The following is a 17,021-nucleotide window of genomic DNA, read 5'->3' as shown; positions in this document are numbered from 1 at the left end:
ACTGTCACAAAGTAAAAGACGCGTCTTCTTCCATATACATACATATGTACGTATATGTAAGATAAAGAGAGAAAGAGAGAGAGAGAGAGAGAGAAAGAGAATATGCGAGCACGTCGACTTTCGTCTCGTTCGCGAGTCACACGTGCGCGCTCATGAACGCGTAAAGTGAAATCTCATACAACTGGCAAACACACACACATACATACATACATACATACATACATACACATATTCACACACATACAGGAATGGCCGGGTTCATGCTTATGCTTATGCTCATGCTCACGCTCACGCTCACGGTCACTTACACGCATACCCTTATAAAACGAACTTCGCGAGATGACTCGCGCGTGTGCGTGATCCCGTGGCTCTGCGGTTATTTTAACAACGTGGCAACCTCTTTGTAGACCGCACGCTTGTAAACCAAGAATGAAGTCTGTTCGTCGGCGAAAAAAATACTTCTCCTCTACCCCACCCTTCGTCGCCATTACCTCCTCTTCTTCTTCTTCTTCTTCTTCTTCTTCTTCCTCCTCCTCCTCTTCCTCTTTCTCTATTCGTCTCTCTCTCTTCTTCCTCTTTCTCCATCTCTCTATGGCATCCTCCTTTTCCTACGTCTTGCTCTATTTTTTCTTCTTCTTCTTCTTATTCTTTCATCAAAACTTTTTCATACGAATTCAATCGGAACTCTTTTCTTGAATTTCTTTTTTTCGTTTCTTCTTGCTTAGGTGAATGTAAGGTAGGTAAGTAAGTAAGTAAGTAAGTAAGTAAGTAAGTAGGTAAGTAAGTAGGTAAATAAGTAAGTAAGTAAGTAGGTAAATAGATAAATACTTAGTTCATAGCATATATATACGAAATTAATATTAGCAACTTTTTTAAACGTATTCATTTCGAAGAGAAGAAGGAGACTTTGGAATATGCGCTTTCGAGATTCATCGGATCGTTCCCTGACGTATTTTTGCGTGTCTATCTTTTCTCTTTCTCTCTCTCTCTCTCTCTCTCTCTCTTTTACGCGCGCAATCCCGCGTGAGTCACGCTCTAAATTTAGAGAGTCGTGGAGGCGTGCTCGCGCACACGCGAGAGACCAAGCAAAAATATGTCATATACTCGTCTTTATATTCGCGGCTATGTAGACACCGTGCGAGAGCTAGAAAGAGGAGGAGAGAAAGAAAGAGAGAAAGAGAGAAAGAGAGAGAGAGAAAGAGAGAGGAGGAAGGGAGAAGGGATGTGCACGCGGGAGGACGATGTGTCTTTTATCCCGAACGCGCGATGTGTGGTCCGCAGTTAAAGTCGTTCGAATCGCCCGCCGCGAAGAGCCTCGTCGAACGCCGCCATCAAAATCCAATGGTGCGCAGACCGCTTCTTCCCGTTTACTGCGAACACGTAGACGTAACACGAAGAAGGAGAGAGAGAGAGAGAGAGAGAAAGAAAATACCGATATGTGTCTTTATTTATAGCAGAATAACTACTCCGATGATAACAAATTTAACATGGTGCTGATCGTAACCAAGTGAAATGATCGTTTTGATGAACGTTCTTAGAGTTTCCACGTTTGAAAATATTCATCATGGCCGACACGTATCACGTGGACGTTTTATTAGCCGACAGAAGTATGTAGGTAGATATGTACGTAGATACATATATAGTAGTTGCGTATGTACGTACGTACGTATATGTATGTATGTATGTATGTATGTATGTATGTACGTATGTATGTATGTATTATATTTATGTACCGTATATACGCACGTAAGTACATATATACGTATCCATGTGTATATGTGTTTAGCGATGATAAGCACGCTATTATAACGTGCTGGATGTTAAAAATGTGTTCATCGTCTATTCGTCCGAGTTATTAGCGAGTGTTATCTAAAGTTTTCAGAATTTATGAGAATAACCGATGTTATGTGCGTTAAACCGAAAGAAAGAGTTTAACAAAAATTTTAATATGGAAATGTACGATACGTTTCAAAGGTTTACCGATATTATATAGATAAAATACGTTTAATTATTTCAAGATCTTCGCGTTTATAATCCAATTCGTGTTTATAGATTTTCTTGATATAATAATAATAATTCGGGCAAATGAGAAATAAAACGTTCGCACAAGTGGTCGAATCTCGAGACGATTTCAGACGGAGAACGTCGAACAATGGTTGCTCGAGCTATGGAAAGAGGGTTGTTCGTGGAAGGAAGGAAGGAAGGAAGGAAGGAAGGAAGGAAGGAAGGAAGGAAGGAAGGAAGGAAGAAGGAAAGGAGGGAGGATGGGGAGGATGGAGAGGAGGATAAGAAGAAGAGTTTAGAGGCGAGCCCCCGTGACAAGCCCTCTTTCTCGTCACGGCAAAGTTTCATCACCGACACGACGCAAACTCATTCACTCCCTAGGCCCTCCTCACTCGAGCCCTCCTCACTTCTGGAAGAACTTCCAGCAACAACTTTGGCTCTCCTCCTCGTTTATTCCGGCTGACTGCACGTTCGTTCCGGAGCTCGGGTACCAAGGGGGATATACTCATCGTTCTCTCCCCACCATCCCTAAACCCCGTTTCCACGGCCATCTTTCGCCCTCAAAAACTCGACGAATATAAAGTTCGATAGCTGCCTCGGCTCGTGATCGCTACGTGAATCGGAAGCTACGAGCTTCCTCCTCTATATTCCCTCTCCCGGACTGCGTTTTTACGGTAAACGAACGAGCAAGATTATCTTTGCCAAATCGAGAATCTTCTTTTATTTACGATTCTTTTATGCCACCGTTACGAGAGATCACCGATCGAAGGAACGAACCGTGGAGTTCTAAATGAACTTAAATGATAACCCGAGAAAATTACGAATTCTCGTAAAACTGTTAGGCAAAGTAGATACGATGGAACAAGGAGAGAAAACGATCTACGATCGTCTCGCAGTAATAGAAAGAGAGAAAGATAGAGAGAAAGATAGATAGAGAGAGAGAGAGAGAGATGAAACGTGCTAAAGGAAGAAAATACTCGCGTATAGAAGTCACGGGTTGGTTCCATTGGGAGAGAAGGAAATAGGATGAAGGCGGGTTCTCGTAAGGGTGAAGACCGTACGATCCCGTAGGAAGGTAAAAGCAGGAGCGCGGAAAGGAAGACGTTAGAGAGGAACGAGGAAGAATTAGCTAATGGCGCACGATGAATCCGTAATGGGTTTGTGCTGTTCTTCGGGAGAGCTACGGGAGAGTTGGTGGGAGGTTGGTGGGGGGTGGGAGGGTTTGGACGCATCGCTGGGACCTCGAACTCTTCCTTCCTTGCGGTGTTTGCTCATCGACGCGTCGTGGAAACACATGAAAAGACGAACAGACATGGAGAAAGATTCTATGTTTGTGTGTCTATGTGTGTAAAAGAGAGAGAGAGAGAGAGAGAGAGAGAGAAAGAGAGAGAAGGAACATAATACCCGGAGGAATGCAGAGAAGATGGAAGCTCGGATAGAAAAGGGATCTCTCTTGTAAGTAAAGGGAGGATGAAGGTGTGGTGGGGGTAAGACGAAGGCAAAACGGAGGAAAGAAAAGGGGTGGCTCGGCCACTCTCACCAACCGGTGAATCCTTGCGGAAAAGCTTACAAGAACGAACGAGAGAGATAGAGAAAGAGAGAAAGAGAGAAAGAGAATGTGTGTTGAGCTTTCGTCGAAGTGCTGTTTGCGGCTGTTCAGTAACAAACTCCTCCCTTCTTTATCCTTTGGAAAACTGGCAACAAACGTGTTGCTCCACTCTAGTCTACCCGCATCGAGCTCCTCCTGCTGACTTCTTATTCTTATTCTTATTCTTCTTCTTTTTTTTCCTTCTTTTTCTCTTCTCTTTCTTTTCGAGAATTCTTCGAGATTGTTTCGTTTTAAAGACAGAAAGAAAGAGAGAGAGAGAGAGAGAGAGAGATGTTTCATCGCAAAATAAAAAAGAAGTCTCGTTTAAAAGCTTTCGCTTTTCGTTTCTTATTGTCATCGCGTTGGTAACCAAACGCGAGATATTATTACGAACGTCATTGATTTCTGTCAAATATCGTATCGTTCGATCCAATGGTATATTAACGAGCGTCGAGAGAATCGCTAGGAATTATTCGCGGTAACTATCTTGCGTTATCGTCGACGGGCGTATAGATAGTTTCTGGAAAAATAACCGTGTATCGCTCGAATTGAACACTTTCGGGTGTTAATTCGAGAGAAGAGAAAAACGGAGAAGGAGAATGAGAATGAGGGAGATAGGAATGGAGGAGAAGGGAATGGAATTAATACATTGGACAATACGTGCTAGATTGTGGACACTGAGAGGGATAAGAAATTATCGATTATAACGACGACGGAAACGTACGAACGAGATTATCTTCTCTTCGGTTCTAATAAAACGTTCATTTTCGTGTCGGACAGATAGAAACTTGTTGTCGATGTTGTTAGAAACAGTCATTTCTTTATTAATTCCTTGGACGTTTCAACGGATAGAGAAATATGTAGACACGGTTAGCTAGAAAGTATTTCAACTCTAGGCCATTATTTTTCCTTGACACCCGGTAGTCGAGAAGAGAGAGAAAGAGAAGTTGCTATTCGCAGAACTCATCTCTCTCGTTCTCTCTCTTTCTCTCTCTTTCTTTCTTTCCGCCTTCTTCTCTTTAGAAGAGACGCCTTTTGCCTGGTAGAGCGTCGCTCGTGGCAGACTTCGCGGTAATTCTTAGGCGATCCTCCGCTACTAACCGGCTGACAGAGAGAGGAGAAAAAAATCTCGATGGTTCCGAGAAGACAATCAAAGAAGCGGCGAGCCATTTGGGCATGACGACTTTAAAAAAATATAAACCGCGTCGATACGCACGCGAAGCTCCCATAGCATATGAGAAAGAAACAGAAAGAGGGTGCCCCGGGCTTCTGTTATCTCGCGTCTTTAAACAGCTGTCGAGCGCGACGGTGCTCAACTATAATCGGAACGAAATAACCACGAACTTCAGATCGTGACCGTTTCCGACACATACACAGGCATATTTATATATATGAAATTATGATTTTATGTGACGTTAAAAGAAAAGAAAAAAAGAAATAAGAAAATTAAAAAAAAAAATAATGGAGCTGAGATTAATACATTCTATAGAGGCTGCGTATATACGCGCGTTGATAAATATCGATAATTATTAGCGATAATATCGATATGTCGAGATGGTATATACGATTAGTAGGTAGGTATATTTGGTATCATCGCAGGTGCATGTCGATATCTATCGGTAATATCTATAATTAGAGATTAATATCTATCAATATCTATCTATATGTCAATATTAATGTCATTAAATTTCGATCTATCGATAATACGCGAAATACTCTCTGAATTCATATATTCGTAACCCACACACATATACGCACATACGTGTATTATACGCATCTATGATATACATACGAACTACGAAGAAGACTTGTAAATGCAACGATATCGATATATTAATATCGTCAAATTTTCAAGCTTGTTCATAATCAAAGATAAATACACGTGTAGTTGGATAGATCGTATATTGCGGAGGAGAACGCTTATGGCGCGTTCAAAGATGCCGCGAACGGCATCTAAACGTGCCGACGAAGGCGTCTTCGAGCGTTATCTGTTACTACAAATCGAAATCACGTAGGCGATTCGCGAACGCGAGTTATTTGCATCATCCTCGGCTCCTTCTCTCTTTCCTTCCTTCTCGATTCTTTCTTCTCGATCGCAAATCGCATTGTGTGTTAATCAACGTTAGCCTCGCGGAAACGGCGTTTCCTTCGGCGCGAGAACGAGATCTCGTCTCGTATTTCTTCGAGAGGAACGAGCCTCAACAACAACAAGAAGAAGAAGAAGAAGAACAACAACAACAAGAAGAAGAACAAGAAGAAGAAGCTCGTCTCTCCGAGTAGTCGAGAACCTTAAGACAGAGATATTAGTGTCCGTTCGAGACGGGCAGGTTAAACGCGAGCATCTCACGCGATCTATCGCCAAAACATTTCGTCGGTCGACCCTTCCTCCTTTTCCTTCCTTCGGAAGGTTCATCTCGTGGCCACGCGATCTTCTATCGAAATCTCGAAACGTTCGAGTAACACGGTACGTAGATACATATCTATCGTACGCATTTACGTACATAATTTATCTGTACACGTATTAATCGAAGGGATTAATTAACCGGCTCACTTGCGACGAATCAATCTTTTTTCAACTGGTTTTTTCTTTTTTCCCTACTCGATCGGATATTATACTATACGTCATCGATGCAATATCGATGCGCTATCGACGCTCTAATCCCGAAAGAGCATTTCGAGCATACCGACGGTACGAAACATCATTCATTATAACACTCGTAACGCATTGGCATCTCTCTACCGTCCTTTCAACTTCGAGATTGACGAGCGACCGTCACGGGTCGTTCGTGCCAGATTCCGATTATCATTTATTTAGTTTAAATCGCCGATTAAAAGTACGTAGAACGCGTAGAAACGCTCGCATTTTCTTTTTTCCTTTTTTCTTTCTTTTTTTTTCGTAATCTCCTTTTTCAACCTTTCATTTTTTTCGTTTCTTTTCTCCTCTTTTTCTCCACTTTTTTTCTCGTCAATCGATTATAACGCGCCGACCGTCCGACCGTCTCCTCACAGTCCATAATACATAGGTATTATACTTAAACGCGAACAAGCGTTCTAACGCGATAGCAAAGGCATAGGTAATTATGAAATCGTGAAATAACCGTTAATACGCGATTTTAACCGATCGTTGATTACCTTACGTGTTTGTAACGAAACATAGCTTGAGAGAAACTAACGAAAGGGGATAATAAAAATAAAAAATAAAGAAATGAAAAAAGAAACAGGATAAAAGAGAGAGAGGAGAGAAGGAAGAAAAAAGATGAAAGAGGAATGGAGAGAGTGAAGTGTGTGAAAATTGAGCTTGAAGTCAACGTGGAAGAGGAGAGAAGAGAAAGAGAAAGAGAAGCAGAAAGAGAAAGAGATAGAAGAGATGAAGAGGAGGGCGACGTACGAGTCGGTCGATAATGCGGTCACCGATACCCAGTCTAGATTTGGCAATCGCCAGTAATTGCGTCGATATTTCACATAAGCCGCTTAATTGATTTTTCTCGCGACTCTACTGCCTCTCTCTGTTTCTCTTTATCTCTGTTTCTCTTTCTCTCTCTCTCTGTCTGTCTCTCTCTTGCCTCGAATATGTGTGCATGCATGTTGGAAAGCAAACGAAGGGTTGGTATGCAGTATTTACGACTATTTTTAAATCGTGCGGAATAAGCGACGTTTATTAGGATGCCGATGAATCGACGGGCTCGGAACGTAATTTTGAAATCCGCTCTTGGCAAAGGTTCGTCGATAAATAATAATCTCGATATATGTATGTACGTATGCATATATCTACGTATATAGGTACATTATTGTATTTATGCGTGCAATTGACACAAGAATGAAAGCAAAAAGTGGGAATATATAAAAAAAAGAGAGAGAGAGAATGGAAAATATATTTGTATATATGTGTATAAAAAAAATATATATATCATGTATAGGTATGTATTATATACACAGATTTAATAATCTCGCAGAGAGAAGGATAGGAAAGAACGTTTACCGACGAGCGAAATATGTATATAGCATTTAATTAACCCAAATTAGAAAGTCGCTTGGTTTGTTTAAAGGAACGTTTAAAGATAGCTAGATAGGTAGATAAGTAAGCAAGTACTTACTTACTTACCTGCTTAACGTACGTTTAACTCAGCCTCTCTTTGTGTAAACGATGAAAGAAATTTATCGAGCGTGTCGATGATAAAGAAGGAAAGGTACTATTCCACGAAGATATAATACGATTGATATCGGTGAGCAATGTATATATAATACCACCAGTATTTTCGATTTCCTTGAAAAGAAACTCTAGTTTAACTTCTATTTCTAAATAGAAAAGCTTTTACCGAGAAACGCCGAGCGAGGAAGACGATAACAGGGCAAATTATTCAAATCAATGAACCCTGACAGTTGCTACGAGTTTGTTAAGAAACGATCTGACTCAAGAAAGAGAGAGAGAGAGAGAGAAGGAAAAAGAAAAAGAGAGCAAAAATCAGAGAGAGAGAGAGAAAGAGAGAGAAAGAAAGAGAGATTAGAAGCATAGTAAACAGTAATATTAATGAGCGTGCCACCCGCTGTCATGTCCGGCTATCGACCGTCCTGCGAGCCATCGATACGCCCTGATACGCCAGTGACGCAAGTTTATTATTCATTAACATGCCAATTAACTTCGATGTCGTGGTACTCGATCGAACGATTTCTATTTCTCTCCTTCTCGCGCTAGAAGAAATTAAAAAAAAAAGAAAAAGAGAGAGAGAGAAAAGCAAGAAGAAAAAGAAGAAAAAAAAAAGCAAAAGAGATATTTCGTTCTCCGTCATGCTCGTCGAAACAACTACGCGAAGTACTTTTTGATATTACTTTTTCCCTTTATCTTTTTCCTTTTCTTTCCAGATATTTATGGGACCTATATTTCAATGAATAATCCCCCTAATGGAGATGGAGAAGAAGGAGGAGGGATGAGTAAGAAGCCGCCGATCGAAAGATCAACGCATACCAATCGAAGATAACGATCGAAGGAAAACGATGTGGACGCTGCGATGTCGACGTAAACGCGAGATTTTAAGCGGCCAATAAAAGGGACTAACGTCGAGACGCGATCGTGTTCAGAAAGGATTTTACGCAGGACCATGGGCTTCCCTTCTCCGATCGGGAAAAAGGGGGAGGGAATGAGGGGGAGGGTGTACAAGGCGCAGAAGTTCACGACATGAAGGCCTCATTATGCTGCTCGAGCGGGAGGACAGAAAGAAATAAAGAAAGAAAGAGAGGGAGAGAGAGAGAGAGAGAGAGAGAGAAAGGGAGAGAGAGAGAGAGAGAGAGAGAGAGAGAGAGAGGAAGAGAGGAAAAAAAAGCATAGACCGATAACCGACCGATACGGCCGGCTCGCTGAAAACACAGAAAACAGAGAATCAGCCTCATTACTTCTATCTTCCTCCCTCCCTCCCTCCTCCACCCCGTTCCCTCTTTCTCTCTCACTCTCTCTCACTCACATATGCCGATTTCCAGGAATTCTCCGTGATCTTTGGTCCCCGTACACGCTTTAACACACTCCCTCACTCTCTTTCCTTTTTTTTCTCTTCTTTTTCTCTTTTTCTTTTTCTCATTTCTTTTCTCTTTTCTTTTCTTTTCTTTTCTTTTCTTTCTTTCTTTCTTTCTTTCTTTCTCCTTTTCTTTCCATCCTCGGCAAGAGCTGATAGTTGTCAGAAACCAGAGGATATCTTCTCCGGTCCCTCCTCACACTCTGTCTTTCTCTTTCTCTTTCTTTCTTTCTCTCTCTCTCTCTCTCTCTCTCTCTCTCTCTCTCTCTCTCTCTCTTCTCGTTTTCTGTCCAAGAAAGAGACGGTGTCGACGAACCGTCGATTAAGGATCTCCGCTCGCACGAAAAGTCCAACGTTGAAGGTTGTTACGAAGGGTCTCGACAGTCCCCGCAGCCGCTTGCTTGACAGGATACGTTCTCCGGCAAATCGAGAGGGCCGATCTGCTTCGAACTATCCGAGGAAGAAAACAAAAAAAGAAGAACGAAAGAGAGAGAGAAAGAGAGAGAAAGAGTGCTCGTGGGAGAGGCGAATATTTGTCCTTTCGAGAAACCTACGTGACGTCCATTTTGCTTTCTACAATGTTGAGATATCTATTTACAAAATCTATCGATTTTTTAACAGTAAAAGAGAAAGAGAGAGAGAGAGAGAGAGAGATCATCGTCAGAGAAGCTAATTAACAAATTATAATCAATTAACGACGATAAACGAAAGTATGTAATCTAAACAAAATTGATTGATTGATATCTAAATATACTGAGGCACACTTAACCGGCATATATTCGGATCTATGAAAATAAATATTCATTAGAACTAAGTTCGAGCATTCACGTACAACGTTTATGCAAAAAGACACAGGCCATGAAAGAGCAGATCAAATACGTATTACTACTACAGTCCCACGATACGAGCTCGTATCTCGATCGATCGATTCTATTAAACGCGATAGAATCTATTATAACTTCAAAGAGGAGGAGCAGCGGCAACGTGTTTATCCGCGAGCGATTGCGACACGATATGTTAATGTTCATACCGTACCCTTCTCGCTCGTTGAAAAAAAAAAAAGATAAGGAAAAAAAAAGATAAGAAAAAAAAGAAGACATATTTTCTATCGTCGCATTGATATTACCTACGAGAAAACAAGAGAAAATTTCGTCGAATTCGCATAAAAGTTCATTTTTACGATTCGATCGTAATTGAACAATAAAAACGTACGTAACAGTTCATAGATTAAATAGATACTTACGTGATATGGTAAGAAAGAGAGAGAGAAAGAGAGAGAAAGAGAGAGAAAAAACGAAAACGTCAGTTTTATAGTCGATGAAATGAGATAGAAAAAGTAACACTATCGTCATCGGATAAACGGAATGAAAATGAACGTGTCACGAGGCACGACGCGTGTTAAAAGGTAGAGTACCTACTTATGCAGTATGTACATAGTTTAGAATCGATTTGCAATATCGAAGAACGAGAAGTATGTGTATACATACATATATATGTATGTATGTATGTATGTATATATATATATATAAAACACGGAACTCAAAGGAAACTCTTCCTAGGATTGGTAAAAAGAGAATAATCGTAGGTACGCAAGCGGCATTCTTGACGTTGAAAAGAACCACGAAATTATTCGAAAGCGTGGCGATGTTAACGGATGACGGAATACAAATTAGGTTCGTCGACTTTGGGACTGTCACTCGATGGTTTCGGGCCGAGTCGAAAAAGTGGACAGGGCTTGGGCGAGATGATATCTTGTCGCAAACAGGCTGGCACGTTAATGAGCGTTGGAGACGAGAAAAATGAGAAAGTATTAACGAGAAAGAGGTTAAGAGTAAAAGAGAGAGGAAGAGAGAGAGAGAGAGAAAAAAATATATATCGAATGAATTAACGATACGAAATGATATTATAATCAACAAGGAAAAATGGAAAACTCGATCGAACGTAACTTATCGATTTTATCTTTACCTTTCTTGAACGTTACGTATAAAAGAAAAAGAAAAGAAAAAAGAAAAAAAAAAGAAAAAGAAAGAAAGAAAGAAAGAAAGAGATATTCGATTCGTTTCTATTTTTCTTCGTACGCGTTGAAGTCCTTTATCGATGATGTTTACTATCCCATTCTCTACGTCGACGTTCTTTAAAATATAAATAATACTATAATTGAGAATTGATGAGAGGATAGCATGCCCAACGTAAACTTGTTTACCGTCGAGGGAATCGATCCGCTAGATCGTCCTGTTCTGTTAGCATTTTTCTTTTCGATCTCTCTCTCTCTCTCTCTCTCTCTCTCTCTCTTTGACTTTTTTTTTCCTTCTCCTCCTCCTCCTCCTCCTCCTCCTCCACCTCGCGAGTACGATAAATTTATTCCACCGACTGTGGGTGGAGCTCCTCACGTTATTTCTGATGCTAGTAGACGTAGTCGTTTATTAATTCATTCCGGATAAACGAGAGTATCTATTTATTTATTTCTTTTTCTTTTTTCTTTTTTCTTTTCTTTTTCTTTTTTCTTTTTTCCCCTGCATCTCTCTCTCTCTCTCTCTCTCTCTCTCTCTCTCTCTCTCTCTCCCTCTGTTTTTCTTCTTTTTCTCTCTGCTTTACCTTTTCTACATTTTTACATTTTCGTTATCAAGTTCGAATGCGAGTTTAACTTAATAAGAGTTAACGTAAGCTTGTTCAAGATATAATTGCGAGCTTGTTTAAAATATAATTAATTTATTAAATGAGAAGTTTACTACCTCTTTCAAAAATCGTACTGGCATATTATCTACCTGCTTACACCGACACAATTATCTACGTGTAGATTACACACACACAAATACTCATACACGAGTATTTTCGCTCGTTTCAAATTAAAGAAATCAAGAATCTCGAGTCTCGGCGTTCTCGCGTCGTAAGCACAGCATCAATATTTTTTTTTTCTCACGATCTCGCGCGTGTCAACCCGTTGTGCACTTTCTAGCTGGTACGCTTAGCGAAACCGTGCTAAACCACGAGGAGAAAAGAGAAAGAAAGAGAATGATCTCGCGTTGAGATCGATATCTGGTCACGAACGGAACTCGCCTGCACTCGTCCGTGAATACACGCGCGTTTATTAAATTAACACAGTGAACGAACAGAAAGATAGAAAGAGAGAGAGAGAGAGAGAGAGAGAGAGAGAATGAAAGAAAGACAGAGAGGACAGAAGGAAAAAAAATGGAATGCACAATCCCGTAGACTAATCGCCAAGTAAATCGCCGAATCGTTTGTGAAACCACGCAAAACACAAGTCCTTGCAGGTGTCAGATCTCGCTAACAAATTACGCGTATGCACGAATGAAACTGATTCCTATTATGCAAGATATTATACATATACATAAACACATATAAATAAATATATATATATATATATATTTATATATATCGTAAGTGTAAAATCGAAGAGAAGAAACTAACGAGTATAAAAGTTGTTAATCTCGAAGGAACGAAATCTCTCTCGAGTTCTTTTCGAATCTTCGAAGCGAAGATTTTAACGAGCCTCCTCCTAGAAAACGACCACTGAAATTAAGATTATCGCTCGTTAACGAGTCGCGAAAACGTCGTTCGAATGGACTACACACACTCGCGTACGAACACACATACCCACACAAACGGACGAGAGTGCGCGTTCCAAGAGAAAGAAAGAAAGAAAGAGAGAAAAAGAGAGAGAGAGAGAGAGAGAGAGAGAGAGAGAGAGAGAGAGAGAAAGACAGAACAAATAGGACGATGCAAGAGGATAGGAAAAGGAGGAAGCGAGAGTGCAAGCCGCGACAGATTTCTCGCGGAGATTCGTATCTCGTCACGAATTAGCTCTCGCTTCGTGTAAACTGCTCGAGAACAATAAATCCAAAGACGCAACCTCGACGACGTTGCTTTAAACGTATCGTTCTCTTTCTTCCTCACTCTCTCTTTCTCTCTTCTCTCTCTCTCTCTCTCTCTCTCTCTCTCTCTCTCTCTCTCTCTCTCTCTATTTCTCTCGTGTACGTATTTAAGACTAACGTAACGCTCGCTTTTGATTGTTATTGATCAACCGTTTTGTCTCTCTCGCGTACGTATACGTGCACGCTTACGTGTTTGCTGGTCGGTGCGTGCACGCTTCGCCGAGCTGGCACGCAACGCGGCTCTATAATGTTGGCACGACAGAGCGAATATAGAGACGGCGGACCTTAATGAATCTTTATGGGATGATGTCGTGAACTTGTATTCCCTCCGGTGACTGACTGAACCCGAGCATGGCCATTGGCGTGATCTGTCATTGCTACCGACGTTAAGTTTACTGTTTCGACAATAACGTAAAAAAAGAAAAAAAGAAACAGAAAAAATGAAGAAGAAAATGTAGAAAATATATATGTATATATATATATATATATATATATATATATATATATATATATATATATATATTATCTTTAACTCCGACGATTATCATTTCTTTGTATATTCATTTTTCGATATATATAATGTGTAATGTATATTATATATATATAATATGTATATGCGTATGTACGTTCAGTTTCAACTTGTAAATCATTAAGATCGACCACCTATCGATATCGTTTTCAATTAGAAATATTAATTATCGTTATAAACATCGTTGAATCAAACGAGTTAAGTTTTCTCCACGTATCTTGTCTTCTTTTCTTTTCTTTTCTTTTCTTTTTCTTTTTTTGTTTTTTTGACAAATGAAAATCATGAATGAACAACGCCTACGCCAATGGAACGGTTCGCTCGTTAGTCTCGGCGTAAGCCTTTAGCTTTGATAGTGTCGAAGAGTGCGCGCGCGCGCCCAGCGTGTTCGTAAAATTTGAAGGGCGTGCAGAAGGTCCGTGGGGTCTCCTCGATCCGCGTCTTGATTGTCATCGACTCGTCGCTCGTCGCGTGATATCGTCGTTGGGTCGCGTTCGCGAGTCATCGCGCTTCCCCCACTTTCTCTCTCTATCTCTTTCTTTTGTATACAAGAGAAAAAGGAGAAAGAAGAGAGAGAGAAAAAGATAGAAAAAAAAGAAGAAAAAAAAGGAAAGGGAGACCTACTTTCGGGCTTCATCGATCCTAACTCCAGTCGAAAGTTTTTATTTAACGATCATGAATATTTTCCTCCATGAAATGAGTTAAAAAAGATAGAAAGAAAAAAAAAGAGGTATTTTAACAGATACGAAATTTTAATGTTGATGTAGAAAAATTGACTACTTACCGGGGTCCGAGGAATCCAAACTGGTAGGTGCTTGTTGACTGAGTGGTCCAGGTGTACCACCGCTTCCAGGACTACGTGCATCATCGTTACCACCCGCACCAGGATAGGAAAGCGATGAGGAGGGTGGCCTCTGTAACGAGAGAAAACAAGAAATTGTATAATTCTTGGAAAAAAAAAACTGTGTGACAAATTTCTCATTCTCAACCCCCTAACCAAATATTGTTTTATATGTACGTGAAAATTTTCGAAACGACGTGTCGAAATATGCGAATGAATTAATGAAAACGAAAGAGTTTCGATTGGGTCTGAATGGTGGAAGGAGGGTGGGGTATGAGGGAGGGGAAAAAAGAAGGAAAAGAAAAGAAAAGGAAAAATGAATGACTGCAGAGACTCGTGAGTAGCTTATACAGCATTGAAAAAAGGAAAGAAAAGAAAAGGAAAAAGAAAAAAAAAAATTTCGAAAACGCCCGCGTCGCCGGTGCTCGAAACGTGTGCCAGGAATTTTTTTGAAAGCGTCTTAAAAAAGAGAAAGAGAGATGCGCACGCCTCGTACGTGAGGAGTATGTCCGTTCGGCCATTGATGATGGGACCATACGAGCCGACCGATTTCGATCTCGATTAAAGACGGAGCACACGTAGCTCAGCACGAAAATGCTCCTGGCATAAGTGATTCGAGAGGACCCTGTCGTCGTACGCGTCCATCTTACGAATCAACGGATTTTACCGAAGGTCGACGAGTAGGATACACAAGAGTTCAACTATAAACTCTTCGTTGAAGAAGACGTTTAAAAGAACAAATTTTGTTTGAGAAATGATTTCGTTATTGTTATATATCGTTCGTTTTTCAAGAACGAATTTTTTTTCTATTCTATTCATTTTTTCTTTATTTTATTCCTTTGCTTTTATCGATATCTAACCGGTGATACGAGAAGAAAGATCGACCTCCCAAGATTAAAATCGCTCGCGATCCGAGCGCGCTGTTAGATGCAATGTATTCAACGACACGAGAGTAAGAGGCCACACATTGATCTAAGCCAATCCGACACTTTCGAGTCCTCGAGCTCTCAATGACGCTCCACGAATGCTCCAAAGTGTTATTATAAGAGCTCCAACTTGACGAACGAGCGAGAGAGAGAGAGAGAGAGAGAGAGAGAGAGGAGCCGGCAGTCTCATCGTCTCAATGATCCTTCATAACGATCGTGCGACGAGCTCTCGCTTTGTTTCCCAATCGTGTCGTGGATGGCTGTTCGTGAGACCTTCCGAAATAAAAATTCGTCTCGATGGTATTCCAATAAAAAAAAGAAAAAAAAGGAAAGAAAAAAGAATAAACAAAGAGGAGAAAAAATATATGAAAAAAAGGAAAGGATGAAATCAAAAAAGAAAAAAAAGAAAGAGAAAAGGAAGAAAGAACGAGTATACGATCAATATCCTGTAGATATGAATGTTTCTCGATCTGGTATCGAGGTCGAAGGGTAAGGGTTTCAAGACGATCGAGAATCTCCGAGAGACGGTATCACGTCTGCACGAACAACAATGACTGACAGCTACTCCCACATGCTGTCACGCTCGTCATCTTCGCGATAATCGACGCACACAATCTCTCTCTTTCTCTCTCTGTCTGTCTCTTCGTTGACCATGTCCCCTCTCACATCTGCTTAAAATCTAAACGCCCTTCCGACGAAAGGACACGCGGATGCGGATACGCCGATCAACTAACTGGTCCTACCACGAGCCTCGAAAATAGAGTACGAAACGAAGAGCGAGATAGATAGATAGATAGAAAGAGAACAAGAGAGAGAGAGAGAGGGAGAGAGAGAGAAACAAATATAATATAAAAGATCTACGAAATAAATCATTTGAAAGACCAAATAGAAAATTTCCTCCCAAACAAACGATCGGGAACTTTTAATAAAGAAAGAGATCAAGAGAAGAAAATGATAATGTTATTTTCGATGATAAGGTTCGTGTCACCTCGAAACGTACGTTTGGTTTATATTATCCGGCAGTGTTTACGGTGGGCCTCCATCGCTGACGTCACTTCCTACTAAACGCTGAATCGCCGTTTTTTAAGTGGACAGTAGGGTCCACCGCGTGACTTGTGTCGATGCAATGATAAACGTTTAACGCGTCGTCGACGGACGAGCGTGAGAGCGAGAAAGAGAACGCGCGGGCGGGCGGGCGTTTGCGAGAGAGAGAGAGAGAGAGATAGATAGATAGATGATAGAGAGAGATAGAGAGAGAGGAGAGAGAGAGAGAGAGATAGAAAGCTACGTGATCTCGTTCCACCTCGTTGGCCCTCTCTCTCTCTCTCTCTCTCTCTGTCTCTCTCTCTCTCTGTCTCTCTCTCTCTCTCTTGGTCCATCATCTCGTCGTCTCCTCTCGCCTCCGTTTTTATCTGCCACTCTCCGCGTCTACGGGCTCTCTTAAAGAGTAATTCGACAAACCGGATGTCTGATGAACCTGGACCCTTAAAATAAATCAGTTGCCCGCATCTAATACTTCCATCGTTCCTACGAACGTACGAACTCGACGTTTCCTTGTTCTGTCGGGCGATCGAAGAAAATTTCTAAGATGGTACTTGACCGATTAATCGATCGATCGATCAATCGATCGATCGATCGATCGAAACTGTGGATTTTGAAACGGTAAAGATTCTATGGAGAGAAAGATTCGACGATTACGAAGTAATAAGGTTTTCAAACGAGAGGAAGGAAGAAAAACT

At 40.9% G+C, this 17,021-nt stretch overlaps 1 protein-coding gene across 4 annotated transcripts in view; it reads right to left on the bottom strand.

Moving 5' to 3' along the window:
• Window positions 1–17,021, bottom strand: part of LOC127069422 (homeobox protein homothorax) — a 354,198-nt gene that overhangs the window by 237,068 nt on the left and 100,109 nt on the right. For all 4 annotated transcript variants that reach the window (XM_051006442.1, XM_051006440.1, XM_051006439.1 and 1 more), the window contains exon 7: window positions 14,300–14,429. In XM_051006442.1, coding sequence (XP_050862399.1) covers window positions 14,300–14,429 — 130 coding nt within the window. The remainder of the gene's footprint in view (window positions 1–14,299; window positions 14,430–17,021) is intronic.

The sequence above is a fragment of the Vespula vulgaris genome, chromosome 15, assembly GCF_905475345.1.
Source record: "Vespula vulgaris chromosome 15, iyVesVulg1.1, whole genome shotgun sequence".
NCBI lineage: Eukaryota > Metazoa > Arthropoda > Insecta > Hymenoptera > Vespidae > Vespula > Vespula vulgaris.
The sequence above is the reverse complement of the archived record's forward strand: the minus strand, read 5'-3'. Positions and strand labels throughout refer to the sequence as shown.